Source organism: Mixophyes fleayi, chromosome 2, assembly GCF_038048845.1.
Source record: "Mixophyes fleayi isolate aMixFle1 chromosome 2, aMixFle1.hap1, whole genome shotgun sequence".
NCBI lineage: Eukaryota > Metazoa > Chordata > Amphibia > Anura > Limnodynastidae > Mixophyes > Mixophyes fleayi.
In genome coordinates, this window is record NC_134403.1 from 157,296,192 (window position 1) to 157,312,828 (window position 16,637).

Here is a 16,637-nt window from a genome sequence, read left to right on the forward strand (position 1 = left end):
TGGTTAGTTCAGGAACTAGGGCTAGGACCGTCATCAGCACAGGGACACCTAAATCCCGTGGTCCAGTTGGATACACACCAGCAACACCCTCCTCGTCAACTTCCTCCACGATCTCCATCAGATTGAGTCCTGCAGCCCAAGTCAGCAGCCAGACTGCAGACTGAGTCCTCTCCAATACGGGATTCATCCGAGGAATCCTGCAGCGGTACGCCTACTACTGCCACTGCTGCTGTTGCTGCTGTTAGTCGGTCATCTTCCCAGAGGGGAAGTCGTAAGACTGCTAAGTCTTTCACAAAACAATTGACCGTCCAACAGTCGTTTGCCATGACCACAAAATACGATAGTAGTCACCCTATTGCAAAGCGTATAACTGCAGATGTAACTGCAATGTTGGTGTTAGACGTGCGCCCGGTGTCCGCCATCAGTGGAGTGGGATTTAGAGGGTTGATGGAGGTATTGTGTCCCCGGTACCAAATCCCGTCGAGATTTCACTTCACTAGGCAGGCGATACCAAAAATGTGCAGACAAGTACGATCAAGTGTCCTCAGTGCTCTGAAAAATGCGGTTGTACCCACTGTCCACTTAACCACGGACATGTGGACAAGTGGTTCTGGGCAAACGAAGGACTATATGACTGTGACAGCCCACTGGGTAGATGCATCGCCTTCCGCAGCAACAGCAACAGCTGCATCAGTAGCAGCATCTACAAAATGGCTGCTCGTGCAAAGGCAGGCAACATTGTGTATTACAGGCTTTAATAAGAGGCACAACGCTGACAACTTATTAGAGAAACTGAGGGAAATTATCTCCCAGTGGCTTACCCCACTTAGACTCTCATGGGGATTTGTGGTGTCAGACAATGCCAGTAACATTGTGCGGGCATTAAATATGGGCAATTTCCAGCCCGTCCCATGTTTTGCACACACCATTAATTTGGTGGTGCAGCATTACCTCAAGAGTGACAGGGGTGTGCAGGAGATGCTTGCGGTGGCGCGCAAAATTGCTGGACACTTTCGGCATTCAGCCAGTGCCTACCGCAGACTAGAGGCACATCAAAAAAGCATGAACCTGCCCTGCCATCACCTCAAACAAGAGGTTGTGACGCGCTGGAACTCCACCCTCTATATGCTGCAGAGGATGGAGGAGCAGCAAAAGGCCATTCAGGCCTACACAGCCACCTACGACATAGGCAAAGGAGTGGGGATGCGCCTCAGTCAAGCGCAGTGGAGACCGATTTCCGTGTTGTGCAAGGTTCTCCAGCCGTTTGAACTTGCCACACGAGAAGTCAGTTCCGACACTGCCAGCTTGAGTCAGGTCATTCCCCTGATCAGGCTGTTGCAGAAGCAGCTGGAGAAAGTGAGGGAGGAGCTGGTAAAGCATTGCGATCCAACAAAGCATGTAGCTCTTGTGGATGAAGCCCTTCGTACGCTTTGCCAGGATCCGAGGGTGGTCACTCTTTTAAAGTCAGAGGAATACATTCTGGCCACCGTACTCGATCCTCGGTTTAAAGCATATGTTGTGTCTCTGTTTCCGGTGGACACAAGTCTACAGCGGTGCAAAGACCTTCTGGTCAGGAGATTGCCCTCTGAAGAGGACCGTGACATGCCAACAGCTCCAACCTCATTTTCTTCCACATCTATGACTGCGAGGAAAAAGCTCAGTTTTCCTAAAAGAGCCGCTGGCGGGGATGATGATAACATCTGGTCCAGACTGAAGGACCTGCCAACCATTGCAGACATGTCTACTGTCGCTGCATTGGATGCTGTCACAATTGAAAAAATGGTGGAGGATTATTTTGCTGACACCATCCAAATAGACATGTCAGACAGTCCATATTGTTACTGGCAGGAAAAAAAGGCAGTTTGGAAGCCCCTGTACAAACTGGCTCTATTTTACCTGAGTTGTCCCCCCTCCAGTGTGTACTCGGAAAGAGTTTTTAGTGCAGCGGGGAACCTGGTCAGTGAGCGGCGAAGGAGGTTGCTTCCTCACAACGTAGAAAAAATGATGTTTATAAAAATGAATAATCAATTCCTCAATGAAGTACAGCACTGCCCTCCAGATAGTACAGAGGGACCTGTGGTTGTGGAGTCCAGCGGGGACGAATTGATAATGTGTGAGGAGGAGGAAGTACACACTGTAGGGGGAGAGGAATCAGAGGTTGAGGATGAGGACGACATCTTGCCTCAGTAGAGCCTGTTTAGTCTGTACAGGGAGAGACGAATAGCTTTTTTGGTGTGGGGGCCCAAACAAACCAATCATTTCAGCCAAAGTTGTTTGGTAGGCCCTGTCGCTGAAATGATTGGTTTGTTAAAGTGTGCATGTCCTATTTCAACAACATAAGGGTGAGTGGGAGGGCCCAAGGACAAGTCCATCTTGCAACTATTTTTTTGGCATTATGTGACCATTCAACAGTCGTTTGTCATGTTCAAAAAGTAAAAGAAAATGTCAACAAATTCAAAAAATTGAATCAAAAGTTAAATGCCCTGTCATTATTTAAAACAAGAGGGTTTGACGTGCTAGAATTAGTGTAGTGCTAATATGTTATAAACACTACACTTGGAACTTGGAGGAGGTATTGTGGCCCCGGTATCAAATTTAGTACCGGGGCCACCCCTCTACACTGTCCAGAATTTTTTTTGGGGAAATTCAGAGCCGTGGAGGGTTTTTTATTAATTATATTGTGGTGACCACTCCTCTACGCAGTCCAATTACATTTATTGGTGCGATTTATACAAGTTCAGGGTTTTTAATTTATATTGTGGTGAGTGACTACTCCTCTACGCAGTCCAGGTACATTTTTTGGTGCGATTCATACCAGTTGATGGTTTTCTTATTATATATATTGTGGTGACCACTCCTCTACGCAGTCCAGGTACATTATTCAGTGCGATTCAGACCAGTTGATGGTTTTCTTATTATATTGTGGTGACCACTCCTCTACGCAGTCCAGATACATTTATTGGTGCGAATCATACAAGTTCAGGGTTTTTAATTTATATTGTGGTGAGTGACCACTCCTCTACGCAGTCCAGGTACATTTTTTGGTGCGATTCATACCAGTTGATGGTTTTCTTATTATATTGTGGTGACCCACTCCTCTAAGCAGTCCAGATACATTTATTGGTGCGAATCATACAAGTTCAGGGTTTTTAAATTATATTGTGGTGACCCACTCCTCTACGCAGTCCAGATACATTTATTGGTGCGAATCATACAAGTTCAGGGTTTTTAAATTATATTGTGGTGACCCACTCCTCTACGCAGTCCAGGTACATTTTTTGGTGCGATTAAGACCAGTTGATGGTTTTCTTATTATATTGTGGGGACCACTCCACTACGCAGTCCAGAAAGATACCTCGTTGCAACGTTTTGGACTAATAACTATATTGTGAGGTGTTCAGAATACACTGTAAATTAGTGGAAATGCTTGTTATTGAATGTTATTGAGGTTAATAATAGCGTAGGAGTGAAAATAAGCCCAAAAACTTGATTTTTGAACTTTTTATGCTTTTTTCAAAAAAAATCTGAATCCAAAACCTTAAATCCGAACCAAAACCTTTCGGCAGGTGTTTTGCAAAACAAATCCTAACCAAAAACATCACGAAAATCCGAATCCAAAACACAAAACACGAGACACCAAAAGTCGCCAGTGCACATCCCTAATATATATATATATATATACATATACATATATATATATATATATATATATATATATATACACACATGTATACACATATACATATTATATATACATTTATGTTATTATATGAAAAAAGCAAGATTCTAACAACAAAGTAAAACGACTGCACCCACCTTCCTAAATTTAATATAATGTATCGCCTTAGCAAAAAAAGCTCCTTGGAATCAGCATGAATTAAGTCTATAGTTACAAATGCAAATTTGGACAGTGAAAGTGGAGGACAAAATGCACACTGTTATATGATGAAAAGTGATAGGTGTTAGGAGAAAATAATCACTTGCAAAGAGGAGTCAGTGCGCTCAGTTATTTAGCTGCTGAGTGAAAAGTCCGATAAGAGAGGAAATACAAGCAATAACATTAAGCCCACTGGGAAATCTGAAGTCATATTCTACAAAAATGCACAATGTTAAGCAAGGTCAGTACCAAAAAAGAAAAAAAAAAAAAGTAAAAGAGGAGCAGTGCAAGTGCCATGGTGATGTCACAGAAGAATATCTGCAGACTGTGCACTATCATAAAAGAACTGAGCATGGATTTGCATAGCAAAATGCAGAGTGAGCAAATTCTGTGCAGGAAGATAGGTGGATTTGAGGTATCCCTTACTTCTGCAGCATAGGTGTAGTGGTGGACTGGCTTATGTGCCTGATTTGGAAAATGAGAGTTGGATTTGCAGGACGAGATGGGTGTAGTATGTATTAACAATGCTGTAAACACAGACAGTGTTTACACCGACATAAATAATCCGAATCATTACACACCGGCATGTGAAAAACACAGACTTACGTATACACAGCACAGTTCCGATGTGAGGAGAGCCCAACACTTTAATATTACGTCACTTTGAACCGCGACTTGCATATTTAAAGCATCAATGCAACGGACCTGGCGTAGGATCACGTAATGTAACTTTAATCTTAACCCTAAGCCTAAACCTAACCCTGGTACGGTAATGTTCATACTTACATTACATGACCCCATGCCGGGTCCATTGCATTGCCGTTGCATACGCAAGTCTGTGCTTTTCACATGCCGGTGTGTTATGATTCAGATTATTTATGCTGCTGTAAACACTGTCTGTGTTTACAGCATTGTTAAACTGACTACCAACGGACAAGATACTGAAATGATCAGGGTGATGACTGTGGATATTTCCTGATTTGGTGGAGATCTGCATGGGGAAAACAATACTTTTCCAGTAATTTCAACTCAGTACCTTACACAATTTAGGAGCAGACATGCCACAAATAAAGCAAAATGTGCATAAACATATACTTAAGAACATGACATTAAAATATGTGACAAGGCAAAAATGAGGGTCAAGTAAGAAATATATTAGCAGAAAAAGGTTTATCAGCTGGTCATTTGAGTATAACACATTGTATAACAAGCTGATCATTATTGGTAATAATAAGTTGATCAAATATATCAGTATTGAACATGCCTAGAGATTAGTGAAGTTGTGGCACAATTTTCTCAGCGGAACTGGCCATTTGGCAAAGGTGCGAAGTTTGTGATTCACCAGATAAGATTAATTTCAGTCAAACTGTTGAATGGAAATTCCCATGAGTTTTTGAGAAAATCTATCTGTGAAAATACAGCTATTTTTATTTATGTGTAAATCCTTCACCTATCTTTCTATTACTAAATCTATCTAGGGTGAAATCAGAGTGAAAATCCTGCTGGTTATTTATATATGTTTAATGTTCCACTCCATTTACTGAAAGTAAGTAAATAGACAATCATTATAATATAATGCAATTAAACATTCTAAACTAACTAATGAAAACCTTAGAAAAGGCTGTGATCAAATTCTAGACAAGGTATTTTTTAATTAGCGTTTCTATAGATGCTTATTATGTATATAAATAGTTTACGTGGTGTGTGTAATGACTTGATACCCTGTGGATATTTCAAACTTGTGCCTCGCTATTTTGCTATCTGTTCACAATGAAATTCACAGCTGATATAGGAAGAACAAATGGTGTCCAATAGTATGTGATGGTGATAAACTAATATCATTCTGGCAGACTTTATTCTTTAAGGGCCTGATTCAACATCGGATGTTAAGTCCCACTGCGTGCCATATATTTAGTAAAGTTGCTCTGCGCATAGTCACACACACACACCAGTGAACGCAATTGCATGCAATTCTAGTCCAAACGCAAATGATACTCCGACTGCCAACGATTTGAAGGGCAGAACAGAGGAAGGGATGGGAAGGGGTAGAAGTTAATGTACAGTACAGGCGTGCCGAGGTCGAGTGCATGCATATTCATCCGATTCAAGTTCTGGGCATCTCTTAGCTCCGTGTTTTTTAGCCGTATTACTTGCACCAGCAACAGGACAGGTGTTAGTGCTGACTCATAGTGATGAGTGGCGGGTATGTATGCCAGAACATATGTTTGCAAGTAAAAAAAACCTGTAAAAGTGCATTTTATGTACAGTACACATTAAGAACATGATGATCTATGTATTTCATGTAAAAGAAAAAATGAAAAACAAAATATTGTATTTACATGTATTATTATTATTATTATTATTATTATTATAGTATTAAGAGTTAATGTATTTAATATTTTGGGGGTTTTTTCCTGCAAGAATTTATGTTGCACATATGTATTGTGTGTATTCTGCAGTGTGTTCTGTCTGTCTGCAATATGACAAGTAATGTATAGCCAGAGCATACTTATCCCAATTTTTGAAAGGAAATGTTTCTTGAGATCCACTTGAATACGGGAGTACGTGTCTGAAATTTACGTCCAATTTTTAAAAAATGCAAATTGCATTCGCATTGCTTTCGAAGATGAATCAGGCACTTAGTGTTCATGGAGATCTTGTCCCACACCTGGTCCATTATTCCATTGTTTAAGCCCATAATATAAATTGTATATGTGTCTTTTGCTCTATTTATTATACCATGTGTACTTATTTGTTATTTTTTATGTATGTTACCATTGTTGTTCATTTGTAGATATGTCTTCTTTTATAAAACAATAAATGTATAGCTAAAAAAACAAAACAGCAAAACACTGTATATTAGGTGTTTATAGCAATAGAATTTACTTACTAAAACAGAGCAAGTTACATCTATGGATTGTTCCGGTGGAGCAGGGTTACTCTTAATTTCCACTGAAAACCAGACTTTGAAAGGAGCTGATTTGCTACCTTGAAAAATACAAAATGCATACACATTAAAAATATATACTTATATACAAGTACCAATCAATACCACACATACAAAGGAAAACACCGGAAAAGAGGTTTCATTTTTTTATCAATGGAATCACAAATCCATCCATGTATCACCAAGCAATGCACTTTGAGCTGCATGCACAGAATAAATATTAATAAGATTAACACACAATAAGAATAAAGAAAAATAAATTATTGATTATGTGAGAGAGAAACATGCACACTTATGGCAGAAACCTATATTCCTTTATAAGAACACAGACCTAGACTCAAAAAGCATCACATGTATCTTCAACTACGGGGTATATTTACTAAAGTGCAGGTTTGCAAAAGTGGAGATGTTGCCTATAGCAACCAATCAGATTCTAGCTGTTATTTTATACAATGTACTAAACAAATGATAACTAGATTCTGATTGGTTGCTATAGGCAACATCTCCACTTTTGCAAACCTGCACTTTAGTAAATATACCCCAACGTATGTAACAAATTCATATTTTTGGATTTGACCAGAAACAAAAATTAGTCACAAAGGATTCTGCTAAATACAAAACTTTACACATCTATTTGCATATTAAGATATTTATTAACATATCTTTATATAATACAGTAAGTATTCTAGAAGAAGTTGTCACAATCTTGACATGCTAATCCATCTTCATGCCTGTAAAAACAGACTCCATTGCACAGAAATAAGTGCATGATGTGAAAAGAGTAAAAATAAGAGGATTTGTGCTCCCCTTAGCGACCCTACCAATCACCAGTGTTTTCCCCGCAATAACCATAACGTGCTTGGCGGTGAGTTAAAGGGGGTCCCTGGGCCTCTCTACTATGATCACACATAGGACCTCATTTAGAGTCGGACGCAATGTCCGTGTAAGGAGTGTAGAAGTGGGAGTGTGCCGCAGCTCGGTAGAGTATTACGAGTTGCAAGCAAACCCCAGTTGCATCCCACTCATAATACCCCATTGAGCTGCAAGCAGTTCCTGCAGCTAGCTAATGCTTACGCCACCTAATTCCTGCCGCACAGCTTTAGCCCTGTTTTGACGTGTGTTGCATCTGCACCTCACTTTGACTAGGATTTACTTACATGGTCACACCTTCACAATTCCGCATTCCTCCCATTCTCTCGTAGTGAGTCGCAAGCTGTGGCAAGTGTTAATTGCGTCCATGATGCAGGCGGATTTGGAGCTTTCTGCACATGCGTGGTAGTGTTTTTCGGTTAGATGCGCCTAAATCAGACTTTGCGTCCGACTCTAAATGAGGTCCATAGAGAGCAACTTCCAAAACATGCGCTGCATGTTCATATATGTCACACAGACAAATATTAAAGCAAATTGATATGGACACATAAAATAGAACAGGCTTTATTTTTAGATTTATTTGTATCCATTGCACCACAGTTAAAAATTCAAGTGAGATGTGACATTTGAACACAAGCAGATATCAGAAATTGTCACAAATATGAATTGTAAATTATCTTGCTATAGGCAGGGGACTGAAATGCTTTTTCCAATCAGTTTATTATTTGTAGATTATTTTTTTATATAAAAATATGGATTTAAAAATATGCTATGATTTCAGGGTACCATGGTATTCTTTAGAAAATAATAGAAGCAGATGTTGCTTTGGTGTGAAGTTCAGTACTTGAAAATGGAACATCAGCAGTATAGCTGTATAGCGTAAGAGCAGACAAACAAGCTACGGTACTAATGTAAAATGACTTTCTTTACCAGCAAACACACAATAAAGTTATTTACAACTAACAAAAGCAAAGAACTTGAATTATAAGACATGAACAGTTTACTAGAGCTTTCTGAACTTTTGAATTTATTAATATCATAAAAATGTACTAAGATTGTTATGAAGATTTAGTCGTGGGAAAATGATTAATAGGCTTTCCATTAACTGCTCTTATACTATGCTGTAAGAATGTCTTAATGAATAACTGATGGCACTGAACAAAATCATTATGAGTACAAGTTCTTTATTAAACATACTTTCATAAACAAGGCTTGAATAAGATATGTTACTTATTTACAGTCTCGGTACCACACAAAATGTCAAAAGTAACAGTAAATACAGACCTGTTTAAAAATAATTGGGAAGATCATAATTTTATAATGATATAATATACAGCTGCTCACTGAGATAGTTCGCGATAACAAACTTGCTGGGCTTAACCATTAAATCATGTCTGTATGACATTGTTTATTGGCCAAGCTACCTGATTAAACAGCTAATAACAAGCCTCCTAAACATCATACAAAATATAACTGCAGGCACTGAAAACCATGTTCTGCAAAGAAGTGCAATTAAGGCCAAAGTGAGCTCCAATAAATGTCAAACAAATTATATGCATGTATTATAGCTATGCTTAATGGATCTGTAATTGTATTCTGAACCTCCTGTGATATAGTGACACCAAAACCAAAGGTCAAACGTCTTATTCCAGTCATAAGAATGAATGCTGGTTAATATATAGACATAGTAACTCATCAGGAAATAGATAATTATTTGTTCAAAGAAAAGGTGTAAAAATGCTAATCTTGCCAATAAAACACTTTCCTGCCTCACGAAAATCAAACACAGCATTATCACCTTTTAGCCATTAAAATAATGAAAATTCATGGCAGTTGACGTGCATGAGTAATTTCTTACTATAATAGGTAGTTATTTCTCACAATATTTCTAACATGCTCTTTTGTTATAATTTTCACCACAGAGATAACCAAATATCATTGAAAATAAAAGCTGTTGTAATAAAATCATGATGGGCTACCAAGGTGCCCTCCCATGTGACATTTTGGTGGGGAGGGTGCACTTGTCATTCTGCAAAAGGATTTGAATTTTACACCATCTCAAATATGGCAGTATTTGGGTTTAATCCTATAATATTACTAAGACCCACTGTGCATCTCCATGTTGCGCTACGCCCAATCAATGGAATAAAAAGCTTCACACACACACGATAAAAACATTGTACCAAAGTCCCCTCGTAGTCACGATAGATTTAAGCCATAAATAAGACTTAACTAAGTTTTAGTCAATGAAAACAAAGGTGATTAGAACGCTGATATAGTTTGGATGCTTACACTTTTGTATACTGCGCCACTTAAGATGTTACTGCCTCTCCAGATCCCTCGACACATTTGTAGTCTCCTCAAGAGTCTCCCAAGAGCGGAGAGTAGGCGACTGCCTTGACTAGGTTTCCAGGATTTTAGAAGACCAACTCCATAATTTAGCAATTTTTAATTGTAATGAATAGTTTTATTCTTCATCTGTAACCTGTATTCTGCATTCGTTTACTCATTTTTTTTAAATGTATTTTTGTATGTAAGGTGCAATCTTAGCAATGACAAGTTACAGATCAGTGAGTCTGACTTAAGTTGGGAGTGAATTATTTGACTGTAATCTTATGGATGCAATTCTAAAAGCTATTAAATATAAATTTGGTAAAACAATGTCAGCATAGTTTTATGAAGGACTGCTCATGTCTAAGAATCACGATTAATTTTTATACATTTTTATATAAATTCAAACTATAGTTTGGAAGCACAACTGAATTTAATTTTGTGAAAGTGTTAAATTCTATACCCCATAGCAGTATGGTACAAAATACTGGATCTAGGGGAAAACAAGTTGATATATGGATAGAGAACTATGTGAAGGATAGAAGACAAATGACAGTTGCAAACAGAATTTCTTCAGACTTGGCTAAAATTATTAGAAGTGTATCAAAGGGATTATTATTGTTTGCTGCTATTTTCAGTCTTTTTATTATTTTCCTTATAGATGGCCCAGAAAGTAAGGTTTTTCTTTTTGCTGATAACACAAAGATACAGTATATAGGGTTATTAACACAGGATAGTAACTTGTTAAAGAACAATTTAGACAAAACTGCAAACTGGGCCTTAAAATGTCTAAAGAAATTGAAAGTAGATAAGGGTACAGAGGTGGCAAACCTCAGTTTGGAAAAGCTAGACTTGTTTATATTGGGAAAAATGCACAGAGAAAATAATGAAGATACCCCTTCAAATTAGTGTTTGACAATTTCAGTCACACCCATTGCTATAAGGTGCATAAAATCAAGCATACAGCCATACAATCTCCATAATCAAACATTAGTAGTAGAATGGGTCATACTGACAATGTTATAGGACGTCACCTTTCCAATTTCTGCCCTGCTAGATAGGCCCTGGTCAACTGTAAGTGCTGTTAGTATGAAGAGGCAACATCTAGAAGCAACAACAGCTCCGCCACAAAGCGGTAGGTTTCACAAGCTCACAGAACTGCCAAGTGTTAAAATGTGCATTGTACAAAAATCGCCTGCCATCTGTTGCAACATTCATTACCGAGCGCCAAACTGCCACTGGAAGCATGGTCAGCACAAGAACTGTACATTGGGAGCTTCATGGATTGGTTTTCCATGGTCGAGGACAGGGAAGGGCTGGCAGACTTTAGCCCGGGGGGCAAGCACACAGCACTGGCCCATAAGTAGCGGCCCATCCAGAAAGGGTGGTTTTTAGTACAATATATATTTATCTATGTAAAAAGAGGCTATTTTAGTGTTGCTTAATCCATATATATATTTTTATGCCCAGGCCCAGAACTGGATTACGGCTCTGAGGGGGCCTGGGCACTTTAGACAGGGTAACCCCCTATGATGTAGCATGGTTATCATTTTAGACAAATACACAAGCAATACTGTGTGCACTACTGTTAGTTCTGCCTTCACAAGCAGTACACGGTGAAACGGTACATACCCGCAACATACCTCCCAAGTGTCCTAAGTCAAACAGTCACCCAAATTTGGGACTGTCCCACCAGATTCAGGACAGTTGGCAGACTGTTCTGCTCTCTCCTACCTGTTCTTGTCACTGTCACCACTTGTGGCTGCTGGTGTCTTTAGATCAGTTGCTGCTTGTCTGGATCCTGGAATGTTGGAGGCCCTATTAGGAAAAAAAAATGGGTACATAAAATGTAGAAAACTCCAACCAGTCTCTGTGTTAAATCACTAGCACCCACATTTTATCATTAGGCCTCCCTCCAGCCACAACATTAAAATAATATTCACATTTGCTAAACAGATCTCTTTCCCCCCACCAACCCTGACATTAGATAGCAAACATATTTAATATATAAACCTATTTGCCTCCATCTAAACAGCCCCAGCAACAATTTACACACACACTACATTTACTGGCCCCTCACTCACACACACACACTACATTCATTTACTGGCCCCTCACTCACACACACAATATGTTGGCCCCTCAATCGCACACAAAATATGTTGGCCCCTCAATCGCACACAAAATATCTTGCCCCCTTACTCACACACACACACAATATGTTGGCCCCTCACTCACACAATAAACTGGCCCCTCACACACACACACACACAATATACTGGCCCCTCACACACAGAATATATTGGCCCCTCACTCACAGAATATATTGGCCCCTCACTCACACACAATATATGTTGGCCCCTCACTCACACACAATATATGTTGGCCCCTCACTCACACACACAATATATGTTGGCCCCTCACTCACACACACAATATGTTGGCCCCTCACTCACACACACAATATGTTGGCCCCTCACTCACACACACAATATGTTGGCCCCTCACTCACACACACACAATATGTTGGCCCCTCACTCACAAAATATACTGGCCCCATATTTTTTATATATATATATATATATATATATATATATATACACACACACACAATGTGCTCATACATGCATACATAAATAGACACCCCCCCCCCACCCTCACCCCAGGACTTACCTTGTTCTATCCGCGTTGCGCGCTCAGCTCTGCAGTCTTCTGACATGGGACGGCACCTATCACGTGGTGCACGTCCCATGTGACCGCAAACCATTGGAGGGAGGGTAGGAGGGAGGGAGGGCCGGCAGTCGGGATATGCAGGCCAACGAGATGGTGGCTGGTCCTGGAGGAGGGGCCAGACACCAAGTTAGTGAAATTAGCCATCTGGCCGGTCCAAAATAGTTTTTTTGGGTCCGGCCCAGGGGGGCATGTGCTTCCAACTTTGGGGCAATAGTGCAGGTAAAGTCCTTTCCTCTTTCAGCATGACAAAGCTCTAATGCACAAAGTGAGGTTCATCAAAAAATGGTTTCCCGGTTTTGGGATGGAACAACTTAGCTGGCCTGCACAGAGCCTTAACCTCATCCCCATTGAACACCTTATAGATTATTTGGAATGCTGCTTGCACATCAGGCCTTATTACCCAACATCAGTACCTGACCTCACTAGTGCTCTAGTGGCTGAATGGATGTGAATCCCATTAACCATATTCCAAAATCAAGTGGAAAGCCTCCCCAGAAGAGTGGAGGCTGTTATAGCTGCAAAGCAGGAACCAATTCCACATTAAAGCCCATGGTTTTGAAATGAGATGTACAACACGCACAAATGGGTGTAATGTTTGGGTGTTAGCTTGGCTATGTAGTCTATCTATCTATCATCCTAAGATCAAGACAAAGATTTGTCTAATGAATTGTATGACTCAACACTTTTACTCCCTGCACCAGCTTACACAAACATATAAGACACTCTTAAAACTATGTACTTACAAGGATCCATAAAGAGTTCAAGAAGTCATCAGTTGCAAATGGTAGAAATAGTGTAACACCACAGGAAAAAGTATTTTTATGTAAGTATAAGAATTTTTGAAAGATTGGCCTTGTGTGTGATTTTTAACCTATGTAACTTTGAATGTAGAAATGCAAAAGAATTTATTTAGGCCCAAAATATTACCTGGAGAGGCAGAACGGGGCCAAGCAAGCATGAGCAGATAACAGTAAAGGCAGTAAGTGCCTTTGGACATGGACCGTCCTCAAATATGCCTTTTAGGAGGTGTATCCTTTGTAGGTACTGGAGGGCTGATGCCACAATATGCAATGATGATAATGACTATAATCAGCACTATCTAGCTACTTTTGATTGTTTACTGAACCCTCCAGCTGACAGAACTTAACTCATTAGCATCACAGCTACATTATATCAAGTCGCAGCCCCCACTCTATTCACATTTCTTACTTGATATTGCCATGTGGCCTACTACAGGCAAGAATATACTGTACGAATTTAAATTTTAGGGGTAAACAACAGATGGGGAGTTGTTTATATTTAATTATATGTTATATTACAACTACAACTTTTCACATACCATTAACTAAAATGTTAATGGTATGTGAAAAGTTGTAGTTTTAATATAACATATTACTTATATGACTTGTTTGATGCCAGTTCTTCCAAGTGAACCATATCATGGCTTAGTTAGTTGTGAGAGATATGCTGAATTTCATGCTTACCTTGGTGAAGGTAATCTGCAGCCAATCAGTAGCTGCTAACAGTGGCTGCAGCAAACTGAACAATGATTGCTGGAGCAGCATTATTTACACTTATCAGGTTGTGAAGCAGACATTGTGACATTATTTAAGGTAATGCATTCACCAAACAGCCACAACATCCACACACCTCGTGCTGCCACAAGACCTCTGAAGGCGTCCCGTGGTATTTGGCACCAAGACATTAGCAGCAGATCTTTTAAGTCCTGTAAGTTGCAATGGGTCACCATGGCTCTAGCTTGTTTTTCCAGCACATACCACAAATGCATGATCGGATTGAGATCTGGGGAATTTGGAGGCCAAACTCAACACTTTAAACTCTTTGTTAAGTTCCTCAACCCATTCCTGAACAAATGTTGCAGTGTGCCAGGGCGCATTATCCTGCTGAAAGAGGCCACTGCCATCAGAGAATACCATTGCCATAAAGTGGTGTACTTGGTCTACAACAATGTTTAGGTAGGTGGTACATGTCAAAGTAACATCCACATGATTGCTAGGTAAACCAAGGTTAACCAGCAGAACATTGTCCAGGGCATCACACTGCCTCCGCCGGCTTTCTTTCTGCCCGAAGTTCATCCTGGTGCCAGCTCTTCCCCAATTAAACAAAGCAAGCGCAACTGGCCATCCACATGATGTCAAAGAAAATGTGATTCATCAATCCAGGCCACCTTCTTTCATTGCTCCATAGTCCAGTTCTGGCACTCAGGTGCCCATTGTAGGTAGGCGGGTTTGGTGATGGAGAGGGGTCAGCATGGGCACTATGACCGGTCTGCGGGTATGCAGCAAGTTGCAATGCACTGTGTGTTCTGACACCTTTCTATCATAGCCAGCATAACTTTTTCTGCAATTTGTGGGGCCCGTGATTTTAATGCTGTGGCTGATCGATGTATATCATGTAATAATAAGACTGTGAAGTAGCAAACTAGTTTAACTGTGACAGGGATGTAGTTGAAGATGGAAAAATCAGAAATCTCCACAGACAGAAATATATTTTTCATTTTGAAAGCTTTATGAAGGAAAATAAATCAGTGAAAATGAAAATATACCATTTTCAGAATTATATCTATGGCTACTTTTACACAACTAGCAGAACATCATATATATATATATACATATATATATATATATATATATATATATATATATATATATACTCCATGATATACTGTTATCTATTAAAAAATTTTAGTAGCTATAATTAATAGGTATATTTTTACTGAAGGTTTGATTCAGTTATAGGTTTAGAGGCAAATGTATATATTTTCAATTGAAAAGATTTTATTCTCACAAAACACCCCAGATATGGATCCGCTATGCCCCTGGCTTTTGGCACTGTGTAACCCAGGGTGTGGAGTCTGGAAATTAGTTTACATCAGGGTCCCCGACAAGGGAGTGATGGGCTTTACTGCTGAAAAACCGCAGGTCACTGCCACCAGGTTAGTCATGCTTGGTAGTTGCTGATTCTGAGGAGAAAGGTGGAGGTAGCAGCTCAAGTACAAAATCAGAATATTAATCCAATGTCTGAGGCAGGAATCACAGGTTCAAAGATGGATAACTAGGCCAAGAGTCACAAGCAAACATGGAAAAACACAAATTAAGTAGGTACAACTATGGGTAGACCACCTGTTTTTCAGAAACTCATCAAAAAGCAGTGTGGTGTACACAGAGGGCAAATTGACTTGAACATGTGGGCACACATCACGTTGCAAGCGCTTAAATAGATTAAAATATATTTTTTATGGAATTCCTTAAAAACTTTTTAGACTTCATTTTATTATTTACTACATCTCTGATGAGTCAAAAAGACTCTGATTGGTCTTCCCTGTTGTCAGCCCTAATAGATTTAGTGTTATATTAAAGCAAGTAGTAACCTTTACACTTCCGCAAATGATCCACAATAAAAATCTATAACATAGAAGCCCATGTGCCCTAACTTACAGGTTTTACTTAGATTGTTGGGGATAATTTGCAGTTGTGAACCAAGCACAGCAAGTTGGTCTATTAATGCAAGAACAGTTACACTAACCCGTCCCTGGTCTTTGTGAGGTAGGTAGGAACATAGTGATCAGGCAAGGTAATGCGGTATTAGTTACCGACATGGAATTAGCTGAAAATGTAGGGTTTATTACACATCTCCAGAAAGAATTATATATTATATACATACACACACACACATATTATATACAGTCAAGTCCATAAATATTGGGACATCGACAATTTTCATATTTTGGGCTCTATACACCACCACAATGGATTTTAAATGAAACTAACAAGATGTGCTTTAACTGCAGACTTTCAGCTTTAATTTGAGGGAATTTACATCCAAATTAGGTGAACGGTGTAGGAATTACAACGGTTT

General features: G+C 39.5%; 1 protein-coding gene across 1 annotated transcript in view; it reads right to left on the reverse strand.

The window, feature by feature from the left end:
- CFAP47 (cilia and flagella associated protein 47) overlaps window positions 1-16,637 on the reverse strand; it is a 402,255-nt gene that overhangs the window by 120,891 nt on the left and 264,727 nt on the right. Inside the window, exon 51 of the mRNA XM_075200313.1 lies at window positions 6,768-6,865. Within this exon, the coding sequence (XP_075056414.1) occupies window positions 6,768-6,865 (98 nt within the window). The remainder of the gene's footprint in view (window positions 1-6,767; window positions 6,866-16,637) is intronic.